The sequence below is a fragment of the Triticum urartu genome, chromosome 6A, assembly GCF_056163025.1.
Source record: "Triticum urartu cultivar PI428250 chromosome 6A, HENAU_Tu73, whole genome shotgun sequence".
NCBI classification, from domain to species: Eukaryota; Viridiplantae; Streptophyta; class Magnoliopsida; order Poales; family Poaceae; genus Triticum; species Triticum urartu.
This window is the reverse complement of record NC_141878.1, coordinates 452,728,408-452,740,978: the sequence shown is the minus strand read 5'-3', so window position 1 is coordinate 452,740,978 and position 12,571 is coordinate 452,728,408. Positions and strand designations below refer to the sequence as shown.

Below are 12,571 nucleotides of genomic sequence, written 5' to 3'. Positions count from 1 at the left end.
TTAGATAGTTAAATTGTTAACCTAGAACTACGCGAATGACTTATACACCAGAACGGAGGTAGTACTTTTTCATCGTTCACAAAGATTATCGCAAGCAAATCATAAAACTTTAAGAATCAAATTTGTGTCAAAATTGTTGATTTTTCGCTAGCAAGTACTCCCTCAGTCCCATAATATAAGAGCATTTTTTACACTAGTGTAGTGTCAAAAACGCTCTTATATTATGGAATAGAGGGAGTAATTCTTTTGAAAAGGCATAGCTAAAAGTAATTCCGTGTGCTAAACTTCTATGTCTTCCCCAAAGAAGTACTCCTAAACCCGATGAAGCAGCAGGCGTACTGAAAGATAAATGAATTTTGAGTAGTACTCCGTCTGTAAACAAATATAAGAGCGTTTAGATCACTACTTTAATGATCTAAATGTTCTTATATTTGTTTACGGAGGGAGTACTACTGTACTAGTATACATTGGCAGTGGCATATTGAACAACCAGTTTCTTGTCTACTCCTAAACCTGATGAAGCAGCAGGCGTGGCCATGGTCTGGTGCCTGCCTGCCTCCCCTGCCAGTGCATATATAGGATCAGCTGCAGAATAAATTTCAGAACAGTATAGTACCTGCAAATAATTTGGATACACCCAAAATTGCATGTAACCAATGGCATGCTAAAAGGAAAAGAGAAGGGAACACTTGTATCATCAGACCATGCTACCATAATCTTCAAGCCAACAGTGTGGAATTTTTCACTTCTCCAATGGGGAGACTAATGTCACATTTAAGAATCTGTGTTCCAATGCTGACCAAGTGTTGCATGACCTAAAACTTCTTCCATCATCCCAGGACAGCAAACCATCATTCTATACAGTATATGGTCCTTTCTTTAGTATTTGACGCTGTCGAATTCGTTAGTTTTAGTCTTAGCTGTGCTGGCACTGGTAGGAGCTTATGCCAATCGGCTTGTCTGGAACTAGCACAAGCAAGAGCTGGATCACAGAAAAGCAAGTGTCCAGGGCAGCCTTCCTGTCCTAGACATCTCCTCCAGGGCTCTCTTGACACCATCTATCCGGCTGTTGGTGGCTGCCTGCTTCTTGACTCTCTTCTTATCAGCTCTCCTCTCTGCATCTTCTATCGCCTTTTGCATCTTCACTACGGCTTCAGCTCTCTGCTTCTCCAACTTCTTCTGCATTCAGTTCAGACACAAACAGAAATGTGAAACTGCAGGTGCAATGCTATCAAATGCAAATATTCAATGCAGTGAACTGAAGTATACCTCAGTTTTTGTCAGTTTATGCCTGGCCTGTGCAATCTTATTCTTCTGCCATTTATCGATCTGGGCTTCTTTCTGATTCAACCTAGTTGATTGAAGTAACATCATAAGTGCTCTGTCTAGAAAAGTTACAAAGAACTATCCTTTTGTAACACACAAATCCAATTTTGTTAGTTCATGAACTCTATACACGATGAGTTGATAACGGGTCAGCTCGAATTTTCATTTCAACAAACTAGACAGTCACAAGTCACAAATAGTCATCTATGTACCAATAATCAGGAGCATGCTCTTCTGTTTTATTCCAATGTAAGATAGAGTTTAGCGCAAACTGTTCCTTTATGATAACAAACATATTATTCTACATATGATCATTCCCCAAGCCATTTGATTCCTCGTCATCATTCGCTCGATGCAACTATTCTTGTTATATGAACAATTCTTGATTCTGAGCAACTCCCTAGTTAACTGCTAACAAATGCATGTTAAAAAGTAATGATAAAAGATGAGATGAGAGGGATTACTTTTCTATGAGCTTTGCAATCTGTGCATCCTTCCAGGCAACCAACTTGGCGTGGACAGCATTTTCCTCATGTTTCCTTGCAGGGCACCGCAGCCGTCTCTCCATCCTTTGCACTGCAGCTGCACAATCCTCGACCTCTGTATGGTCAAAAGCACGACCATCATGATTGCTTCCCTCATAGGCACTATCCGACTCGAAGTTCCAATCACGAGCTGAAACAATGCAGGATTGTCTCAAATTCATGTTCTGCTGAAAAACTGATAGGTCTCAAGAGATTTAAGCCAATACCTGAGGATACACGAGATGACATAGCATCATCCTGCCAGTCCTTCTGATCCACTGCCTCATCTGCCTCTTCACTTACTTTAGGCAATCTCCATTCATTGACAGCATCAATTGCTCCCATGCGCTTCCCATGGTAATTATGTGAGGAGCGAGCTCGGCGCATCAATCTAGCTGGCGTGGCCTTGTGGACGAATTTTGGAGGCCCTCGACTGGATCCGTTAGCTGCATAGTTCAAGCAAACTAATTGAACATGACATGCAAGAAAAAAATGTGAGGCTGATCTATGAAAGGGGGAGGCAGACAAAAGGCGCAACCTCTCCTGTCCGGCAGAGAAGGGTGCCTGGGAGTCTGTAGTCGGATGTTTCGTGGCGTAGCAGAACACTTGACGAAATCTTCTCTCGTTGGTAACCTCCCTTGCTCTTGTTCCTGAGGTAGTTTGGCTTATTAGCACCTCCCTATTACTTATGAAAGATCAAATGGGTAGAAAGCATAACTAGGTGGATACAAAACTGGAAGCAACAAGTAACAATTGGATGGAACCAGACAACCAAATCATCCTAATCTGGTTGATTGACCAAATAAATGCACCATTGGTATGATTGAGATAATGTTACTCCAGTCTTTGTCCAACTCAAGATTCAGCAAGCAGAAATTTAGCAACAAGCCTGGATCACAAATGTGCAGCCTTTGCTGCTCGTTAGTTAATAATCATTAGGAGTTTCCAATCGATTCCTGGAGCATCTATCAATCAAGAATCCTATGAAACTTTAACAGAATGCTAAGATGTCGAGGCCTTAGTTCCTGGGATCGATACAAGAAACCGAACAGTTCCATCCAAGAACCTACATCTGCTCCAAGACTTGACACAAGGAATCGATGGAGCCCAACACAGCTCATGAACCGCATGCTACAGAGCAATAGTTCCAGACTGACGGCAGGGAAAATCAAGAACCTTTGAGTTATCTACTTGTCAAGCGAGATCCTGTCAGGAGCAACGCGAAAGAGAACCAAGAACACGGGAACCGACCTGCTGTGACGTGACGAAGGAGGACGTGTCGCCATCGTCGCGCCGCTCTCCGCCGTCCCGGCAGCCGTCGCCGCCTTTGCTGCTGACGGGGCTGCATATGGGCGACGGGGAGGCCGGGCGGTGCGCGGTGAGGGAGCCGGCGCTCCAGGCGGCGCAGCTGCCGTAGGAGGACGCCGGGCGGCGGCCGTAGGGGCCGCCGCGCCCGCCCATGGCGGCCATGGCGAGCAGCATCTGCGTGCTCCTCCCCGCGGACGCCTCGGGCTGGTCCTCCGGGTCGGGGTCGGCATAGAAGGCGGCGGCGCCCTCGGAGGCGTCGGAGCGGGCGGGGGAGGAGCCCGGCGAGACGCGGGAGGCGGCCGTCGACTCGCCGGCGCAGGGGAGCGGGAGCGGGAGGAGGTGGTCCATGCGGCGCATGTTGATGCTGCCGCAGGAGGAGACGCCGTCGGGGACGGCGGCCATCTTCTTGGCTTCTTGCTCTGCGCGCCTCTTGCCCTCCTCCGCGGGGGTGCGTCTGGCAGTTGCAGAGGGCGCGCGATTCGAGAGATTGAGGGAGAGAGGAGGAGAGCCGAAGATGGTACGGATGGGCTTTATATCAAGCGAGGTGGGCTCTGGGCTGGGCCGTCTGGCAGGGACAGGGATCAGGTGACATGCACCTTTGCATGTCACCCGTGTGACTTGCGGCCTAAATTCATATTTAAACATTGTAAAAAAATCTGAAAAAAATCATGCATGTTCATAGCACATATTAAGATAATTCCTAAAAAATTTAGATCAAAATTCGAAACATACATCAAGAAGCAAAAAAGAGAAATCTGTTATGAATAGTTGCGAATGATTCTCTGTATACTATTCACATATGAGTTTCTCTTTTTTACTTCTTGGTGTATGTTTCGAATTTTGATTTTAATTTTTTAGGGATTATCTTAATATGTGCTATGAACATGCAATTTTTTCAGATTTTTTTACAATATTTAAATATGAATTTAGGCCGCAAGTCACCCGGTGACATGCAAAGGTGCATGTCACCTGATCCCTGTCCATCTGGCAGCTGGGACGGGTGCTTCCTCCTCCTCTCCTGTTCGTGACATCGAGAAAAAACAGCTGCTCAGCAAATGCAAATGCAAAGGCTTTTGTCTCAAAATAAAAAAATGCAAAGGCTTTTGTCTCAAAAAAAAATGCAAAGGCTTTTGTCTCAAAAAAAATGCAAAGGCTTTGTCTACCAAAAAAAAGGAAATGCAAAGGCAACATCAACATTCCAGGGCAGACTGGCAGTGAGTCTCTTGACAAACCAAATTAATTCATCACCATCAGATTTGCACGAAAAACACATTGCATCAAGTAGCCGCCGACGTATTTCTGCATTTGCCTAAAAAGACGTATTTCTGCAATGCAAAGTGTGCAGGCAACAAAAACCATTCAACAGTCAAGTCATGTGGGGATAAAACACGAACACTTTTGGTGCTTCCGTCTGATTCATGATCAGGAACTAACAAGTTCTGCCATAACTTATAAAAGAAAATTTCTGTGGCGTACATAAATGTTGGTTAGGATCGTCATGGGGTAGTGTCAGCTTGTTACAACTCTGCCAAAAACACAAATCTGGGCGGTTGGTATCTCAATTGCCCTTGGGCGTGCCAGCTTCCAAAAATGAAGAACTTTGATCCAAATCCAAAGAATTTGCACCAGCTCCAAGTATACGAACTTTGCAGCAGCACCTAAAATTCTGTCTGGACCAAAAGAGCGATCAGGCTAAGCAGCAACACCCGCTGGATAGTTGAGCACCTTGCCCTTGACTCGTTGATGGCCCGGTAAAATCTGCCACAAGAAAAGCTCAATCCTTACGGGCAAAGAAGAGATGAAGCGCATCATCGCAGGGAACGGAGCACACCAAGATGATCAGACTTCATACCCTTTTGAAAAATACTCTGCCCTTCTTTCCCATTCCAGTGCCCACTAGGCTTGCCGCCAGGAGAGATTTGTTGTCGGGCCTCCACTTCAGCTCTTTGAGATTAGAGAAAAGCTCTGAGAGTGCACCAGTCATTTCCTCGTCCTTTATTTTGTTGCACGCGACAACTTGTAGACTCTGCAAATCATTCCATGAGGTGACTACAGATTCGACACCTCGAGTTGTTAATAATGAGCAGCCTTCTAAGGACAGCAATTTCACTCTCCTGAAAAATAAGCAAGATAACCATTAGTCAAGATAAGTGAGACGACTAGTCAAGATCCTATGGTACATCCAATACAGCAATACATAAATATTAGTTTCCAGAAATATAGGCTGTGGACCAAAATGTAATAATACCTATTATTACTCTATAGGAATGTTCATATGAAAAGCATTTCCACAAGAGGATTTTTTTTATGAAAGAAGATTTCTTGATAAGAAAATACCAAATATCCACACACAAAAACTAGGACTGTTTTGTACTAGCACTTCCATTAAGCTTCCAGGTAGTTTGAAGTTCAATGAATTTCAGCTGAATAAGGCTCAGTATGCAGTTAATCTATTGTGAAAAAATTACCATGAAAGCAGAAAAAAGTTTGTTACAAACAGTAAAACAGGCAAAAGCTGGTACCGCTGCCTGAATGACAAACACAGCCCAGGCGTGCGTCTAGTTATTACCCATTCATTTCTAATAACCAGATGCACGCTTAGGCTGTGTTTGGGGTTGAGATGGCCCTACCATCTCTTGCCTATTTTATGTTGTGCGTCTGGTTATTAGCCATTCATTTCAGCCCATTAGTTGGAAACTGGTGTCGACCAGTTGGCTAGTGTCACACGGCCCGCTGCGCGCCCAGCCTGCCACCTGCGTTCGAGCCCCAAGCTCTGCAGGTTGTGTGCTTGGTTGTTTCTTCTTAATAAAATTGCCACAGGGACCAGTTCCCGTTGGAGTGTTGGTGTCATTTTGTTTCAGCCCACTAGTTCACTAGCTCCGTATTGCATCCAGAAATCTAGGGTGTGTTTGGTTGAGGAACCAAGTAAAATGGAATGTCATGGTTCCATTCCATTAGAATGGGTCCATTCCATTCCTGCGTTTGGTTGTAGTCAAATGATGGAATGGAATGGTTCCGTTTCACTGTTTGGTTGAAGGGATGGAACGAAAACGAATTTGATTCAGCTCACCTCTCTTGTAAGAATGCTGATATTCTCATTTACTCATGGCAATTTAAAACTTACCTCATATATCAAGAATTCTTTATATACTCATGGCATTAGAACAAGGATGTTGATTTTTATATACTCATGGCAATTTAAACTTATCTCATATATCAAGAATCCTTTGCTGTTGTCATATATCAAGAAGTCAGTTTTCGAGTGTTGCCAAGAATGGAAAATACTCCCATAATATAAGAGGAAATACTTAGTGTCAAAAACGCTCTTAGATTATGGTTGTCCTTATCAAGAAGTCAGTTTTCGGGTGTTGCGAAGAATGGAAAATACTCCCTCTGTCCCATAATATAAGAGGAAATACTTAGTGTCAAAAACGCTCATATATTATGGGACAGAGGGAGTAGAAGATAAGATCATGACAATCACTATGGATAATGGCTCCTCAAATGATAATGCTGCTAAGAGATTGATGGACAAGATCATTGCTAGGAAATTGGCTAAATTTATTCCTAAGTACTTCCATGTTCGCTGCTGTGCACACATTGCCAATTTGATAGTGAATGATGGCATTGCTCCATTGCAAACTTTGATCAATAAGCTTAGGGATACTGTCAAGTATTTGAAAAAAATTCCATCACACATGTCCAAATTATTGACGTTTTGCATGTCTCTAAATATGGAAGTTGGGAAAGGTTTATAGTATATGAACAAATATGTCCAAAATTTACCTCACAGCTCTCTCGAAAAGATGAAAATATGGAAGAAAATCGAAACCAGGATGAAGGTTAGACCGTTAGAAAAGGTTAGAAACAAAATTAATTAAACGCTTTCAGAACTAGAGGCGGAGCTTCTTCTCAATGAACTGCACGCATTAGTCCCTAAAACCAATCCAAATCGGTGAGATCGAGAGCTCCCTGGTTGCAGCAGCTACTCGTCTTCCCTACTGCCAATGCTGCTGGTCTAGTCCTTTGCTTTCTGATGCGTTGGAGCCACTGCTCTGCTACCAGCCAAATCGGCAACAAAATCTGCGCTGCCGCTGCTCTGCTCTCTTTAGGTGTGACGAAGGACTCCGGGTGGAGGTCCACGCCGCTGCTGGACACCATCTCGCAGCCCACCTCGCTGGTACCAGCCGCCGTACCTACTGGCCCGCCGCCAGAGAGGGTGGCACCACCAGAGAGGAAGAGCTGCGGGACTTGCCGGCGCAGGTGACAGATTGAGAGAGGGAGGGAGGCGAGAGGGGTGGCGACGCTGAGATAATGATGGGGTTTGGGCCTTTGGGGTGAGTGAGTCATGGGGAGGGGTGAGATGCAAGAGCCGTTCTGCGTGGTTCCACCAAATCGGAGGTACCGGTGTGTCCGCATATGGATGGAATATGCCGTTCTCTGGAACGAGTGGGTTCTGGTTCCTCTACCCAACCAAACACGAGAACGACTCCTGGGAACGGAACGAACCCGTTACGTTCCGCCTGACGACTCAAACCAAACACACCACTAGGTATGAATGGCACAAGATGCCCTATCCAGGAAACAAGCTAGAATAGTTGACTTGGTAGAATCCATTTGCAGAGTCACGAAAAAGGTACTACACGGCAGACAAGCTGGATATTAAGGCGTTTCCTGGTCAGGGCCGAAATAATTGCACTCGACAAGATGAGGAAATACATTCCATTCTCATAGAGAAACAGTAACATGCCACTTTTAGGAAGCACTTACTCAGATGCCTTGAGGACTAATCAAATGCAAACAATAAATATGTGACAAACAGCAGAACTGCAGAAGAGCACTAATGGCATAATAATCTCTTCATGTGAGGGCAATTATCTACCAAAACCTACGTAGCTACATTAACATATAATATGCTGGAATGCTTGGCACTTTTCAGCCGTTCTACCACACCATGAAATTGGAAAATTGGCAACCAGTGGTCTGGGACATCATTCAGCAGGCAATTGAAGACGCAAAAGACATCCAAATATTCAGCATATAACAGGTGCAAGATTGGCCATCTGTTGCTTCCTTTCCCCAGGAAAGTCAATTCTATGCTGAAAAAAATTCCATCACACATGTCCAAATTATTGACGATTTGCAAGTCTCTAAATTAGACATCCAAATATTAAGTTGGATGTCTGCAATGGAGCCTAATTTGTGATGCAAATAGAAGTAACTTATACCCTAATCAAATGAAATTATGCAGACAACCAAGTCAGGTTTTACAGTTTACAGGTCACTAGTGCCTGGCCATAAGAAATTATTGATGATCTGTGGAACAGCCAGTGAGCTACCTGGACGAGCATTTGATAAATAGTTTCACGATGAGGCTTTTATCAACAGAAGAGAAGACAGTTTACTAAAAGAAACAGCATCACACGCAAAGGTCATTTATGTAGACTAGGTATGTGCCCGTGCGTTGCCATAGGGGCCAAAATAGTATGTGCCCGTGAGTTGCCACAAGGGCGAAAATAGGTATATGCCCATGATGGATCTACTTTATTGGGTTACCAAAGATAAGAGATTAATTGTTGTAGTATTTATTTGTGTACGGGCTGTGAATTTATTGCTATTTATTGGGTTAGCAAACATGTCTGATCGGTACCAGGTTTTACCATAAATAAAATTCAGAAGGTTGGACGAAGGATTTGACATAAGAGGGAACGGTACTTTCTTTTTAATTACTACATATAAGTAGAGAAAAGGTTTCGCTTAAGCACACACCTTCAAATCGGTGCAACCAGCACACTAAATATATCACCTGACGGACATCAACCTTGAATACGTTAACTACATCTACTGTTTTCTTTAAACAACTAACAGCACGAACAGAATATAGAGCAAAAAGATAACTAAAGTACAGTACTTGTAACAAGATAACATACCAAGGGTATAGAACCACAAGTAAGTGTAAAAATTTGCTAGCAAATGCTATCTCAGTATTGGTTGTTAGAACACTCTCACAGACAACCAGAATGCTACTTAACCTCAAGATAGTTACTTATCATTCAATCGTCAAAAAAGCAATGGTCAGTTCAATCATGCAGGGTGGGCCATGTATTGCAAGCATTCTATCCCCTGACACTTAATCAATGTCATAGCATCCGAACGTTAGATACCTAAGGCTCCTTTTATTGGCAGCATGTCATTATCACAGAGCAAACAAAAAGCGTGAATAATTAAACAGTAGAAGGCGCAAACTGTCCCCATTAGAAACAATCATGATAGTCTATTAAGAAACTAGTGCTAATACATTTGAAGAGTCAGATTGGTGGTTACAGTACCTGCATAGGCCAGCCAACGCAAACATGTCGTCTTCAAGGCCCCAACAATTCTGGACCAGCAACTCGCGAGCACCCTCACAGACCAAAAAGAGAGCATGGAGGGCGTGGCGGTCACGTAGATGGCACCGATGCAATTGCAGGCTCTCGAGCGTGAGGCAGGCGCCAAGATGTTCAGCAGGCCCAGGATCATCATCAATCCTGGCACACCCCTGAAGCCGCAGGGTCTTGAGGTTGCCACAGAAAGCTAGAGCAGCAAGCCACCCGCCGTCCATCCTGTGCTCAGCAATGGTGAGCTCCTCCAGCATCGCACAGCACCGCCCGACAGCTGCAATGCCATCATAACTGCCCTCGCAACCCACAAGCTCCAGCTTAACCAACCGTTTGCAGCCATGGGCGAGGATGGTGAGGCCGATGTCAGTTACCCCGCCATCTTCACTCGTGCCATACAGCGGCGAGGAGGCGGCAACAATGCGGAGGATCTGGAGGTGCGCAAAGGCAGAGACCGGGCGGAGCGCGAGGTCAGTACACCGGTGGAGCTCAAGCTCTTGCAGCGTGGCGCAGCCTCCGGCGATATCCATGAGGCCGGCGGACTCGGACGCTGCTGTGGCCGATAAGCGCCGGAGGTTAGGGAACCTGGCGGCAACGACGGCGAGGCCCCTGTCGAGCACATCGTCGGCGAGGAACCGGCAAGCGCCGAGCGGCGGGTCCGCGGCGGGGTCTAGGGTTAGCGAGACCGCGCCGCAGGTGAGGACGGGGGAGGCCCGAGACGGCGCGGCCGGGGCGGCTATGGAGGCCGGGAACAGGTCGAGGACCGCCAGGTCGGGGAAGCGGTAGGGGAGGCGGTGCGTGACGAAGGCCCAGTCCCGCACCGCGAGGCGGCGGCGCAGGCGGCCGGAGAGGCGCGTCCACCTCTTGCAGACGAGCGAGGCGGAGGCCGTGAGGTGGGGCTCCGGGAGGTAAGCGAGGACGCGGAGGAGGAGCTCGTCGGAGAAGGCTAGGGTTTGGTCGGGTGCGCGGTCCGGCGGCGGGGTCGGCGGGGCCATGGCCGCGGCGGGCGAGTGCGGCGGCTTCCCCGGGAGCAGCCAGAGGTCGGGCCAGCCCTTGGGCCCGTCGCGGTGGAGCCCGCGGTCGGCGCTGAGGGAGTTGCGGTCGGGCTCAGGCATTTCTCGGCGCTATTGTTGCACTTCCTCCGAACGGCGCAGCGCCGGGCCGCCGCATGGCCCGGCTCCCCCGGCCGCGACCGACGGGCCCGCGGCGAGGGCGGCGGCGCTTCGGTTCGAGGCGTCGGGAAACGGCGATTCGGCGGTGCGGTGCGGCGCGGTGGGGGATCTGAGGTTTGGAAAAAAAGAGAGCGATTGCGGTGGAGGGTTTTTGCGTGGGATTTGGAAATCGGAGTTGGCGCTTGAGGCAGGCGCGGGCGGGGGGCGCGGGATAAGCAGGCGTTGCAGATTCCGTCGGGGCTCTGGGCCAGGCAAGTGTGTGGTGGTGGGGAAAAGTTTTTCAAATCCTTTCCTTGTCTCCGTCTGTGAAGTGTGAACCTCGTTGTCTCAAAAAAAAAAAATGAAGTGTGAACCTCTTCCCGTATCTCTCCATCTTCTCCAAGGAAAAAACTGAGCTTTTCTTCTCGTTTGTTCCGTTGCCGAGCTGGTCGATGTAACTAAACTTTATTTAAATTCCCATAAAAAATTATTTAAATTTATAAACTGTTCGTTGTGAAGGACGAGGGAGGGATGGAGCTTGCGAGGAACAACCGGCCTCGTCGCTCGTCGTGGTAGAGTACATTCAGGCCGTGACGGAGGATGTACACATGTACTCACTGTACTGCGGCGGCGTTAGGTTTACGGCGCCTTTTCGTTGCAAAAAAAAAAAGGTTTACGGCGCCTTTTCCTTTTCTTGGGCGTTAAAGTGGTCGCCTGGTTTTTCCTTAAAGGCTAGTAGATTAACTACTCTAGTACTTCTGCTTCGAACATAAAGTCTGCAGTTGCGGTTGCTCTAGGTCATCGCAGGGTTTGTTTTCTCTTTTCTGCTGCTGTTTCTGTTACGGGAGTAGGGTATTTATTTTTGCAGCGAATTCGGTTACGGAAGCTAGAGGGCAAGAAAGGCCACAACGAGCCAAACAAAGGATGGGCTGGGGTATAACTCTGTTGCACGCATGGATCAACAGTTTGGGACCCTTTTTTAACATAGTATGAACGCAGACCCTCGTATATATGCACATACACTCATTTTTCTGAAAGCGCGCATGTGAAGTCGCGCACCCTGCCCTATGAACTCTCTTTCGAGAGACTGTGCCGACACATTATCTTGAAATCGATGAAGTCGTCACAGACGCCTTCGTAGTCCTCCCACAAGATCTTGATGTTCTATGCAACATGCGCATACGCCTCCGTATAGTCGCACACCCTGCCTTATGAGCATCTTCGAGAGATTAATCCGGCATATTATCTTGAGATAGATGAAATCGCCACAGACGCCTCCGTAGTCGACGGAAACGTCTCCCTCCACTGAACGCACATCGTCGGAAGACCTGAAATAAATCTTGAAAAATGTGAGTATCAGTGTCAAGTCTAGGACTTGAACCCTAATGGGTTGTGGATATCACTGTCCTCCTAATCATTCCCTACAACCGGGGTAGGCAAATCTGGGTCACTATACATCTGCGGACGTGTCTAGACGGGCCCACAGAAAATGTTGGGCGGGTCCTCATTTGCCCTCCCATACAACCACACTTTCCATATGTCAATCATATATTCATGCAAATTCATGCACGTCTATCTTATAGCATAAATTCATCACCAATTCAATAAATTGACGATACAAAATAAACAACAACTCAACAAGTCATTACATCCCAAAATAAAAAACAACAACCCATACATAGATAGACGATAGACGATCCCGTAGCAACACCTCGCCGTGGAAGCTGGCGAGGACGTTGACTACGTTATCTTGCCGAAGGCTTCACGTCAGCGGGCCAGCGTATTACTGTATCTCGGGAAAACTGGCTATGACAGCAAGCTCGTCGACAGCGACGGCTTCACGCGTGCCATGTCACAGATTAAGTGGTCCATCCCCAATCCCTCT

The 12,571-nt window shown here is 46.7% G+C and overlaps 2 protein-coding genes across 2 annotated transcripts; both read right to left on the bottom strand.

Moving 5' to 3' along the window:
• Positions 1 to 359: 359 nt before the first annotated feature.
• LOC125512266 (uncharacterized) lies at positions 360 to 3,809 on the bottom strand. The gene is made up of 6 exons (XM_087526874.1): positions 3,102 to 3,809; positions 2,389 to 2,500; positions 2,078 to 2,296; positions 1,791 to 2,001; positions 1,270 to 1,351; positions 360 to 1,179 (listed from the first exon to the last, which is right to left on the bottom strand). Exons 1-6 carry the CDS (start codon positions 3,801 to 3,803, stop codon positions 988 to 990), a joined length of 1,518 nt encoding a protein of 505 aa, XP_087383000.1. The 5' UTR covers positions 3,804 to 3,809; the 3' UTR covers positions 360 to 987.
• A 774-nt stretch (positions 3,810 to 4,583) lies between these two features.
• LOC125514009 (F-box protein At5g51370) lies at positions 4,584 to 10,967 on the bottom strand. The gene is made up of 3 exons (XM_048679247.2): positions 9,488 to 10,967; positions 5,011 to 5,272; positions 4,584 to 4,916 (listed from the first exon to the last, which is right to left on the bottom strand). The coding sequence occupies exons 1-3, from the start codon at positions 10,648 to 10,650 to the stop codon at positions 4,851 to 4,853; spliced, it is 1,491 nt and encodes a 496-aa protein (XP_048535204.2). The 5' UTR covers positions 10,651 to 10,967; the 3' UTR covers positions 4,584 to 4,850.
• Positions 10,968 to 12,571: the final 1,604 nt, after the last annotated feature.

Coding starts and splice junctions, on each gene's coding strand:
- LOC125514009 (XM_048679247.2), bottom strand. CDS start 10,650: ATGCCTGAGCCCGACCGCAACTCCCTCAGCGCCGACCGCGGGCTCCAC. Junction 5,273..9,487: donor GCGTTGGCTGGCCTATGCAG/GTACTGTAACCA, acceptor CTTATTTTTCAG/GAGAGTGAAATTGCTGTCCT. Junction 4,917..5,010: donor GCAGAGTATTTTTCAAAAGG/GTATGAAGTCTG, acceptor TTCTTGTGGCAG/ATTTTACCGGGCCATCAACG.
- LOC125512266 (XM_087526874.1), bottom strand. CDS start 3,803: ATGTTTAAATATGAATTTAGGCCGCAAGTCACACGGGTGACATGCAAA. Junction 2,297..2,388: donor TTCTCTGCCGGACAGGAGAG/GTTGCGCCTTTT, acceptor TGAACTATGCAG/CTAACGGATCCAGTCGAGGG. Junction 1,352..1,790: donor ATTGCAAAGCTCATAGAAAA/GTAATCCCTCTC, acceptor TCAATCAACTAG/GTTGAATCAGAAAGAAGCCC.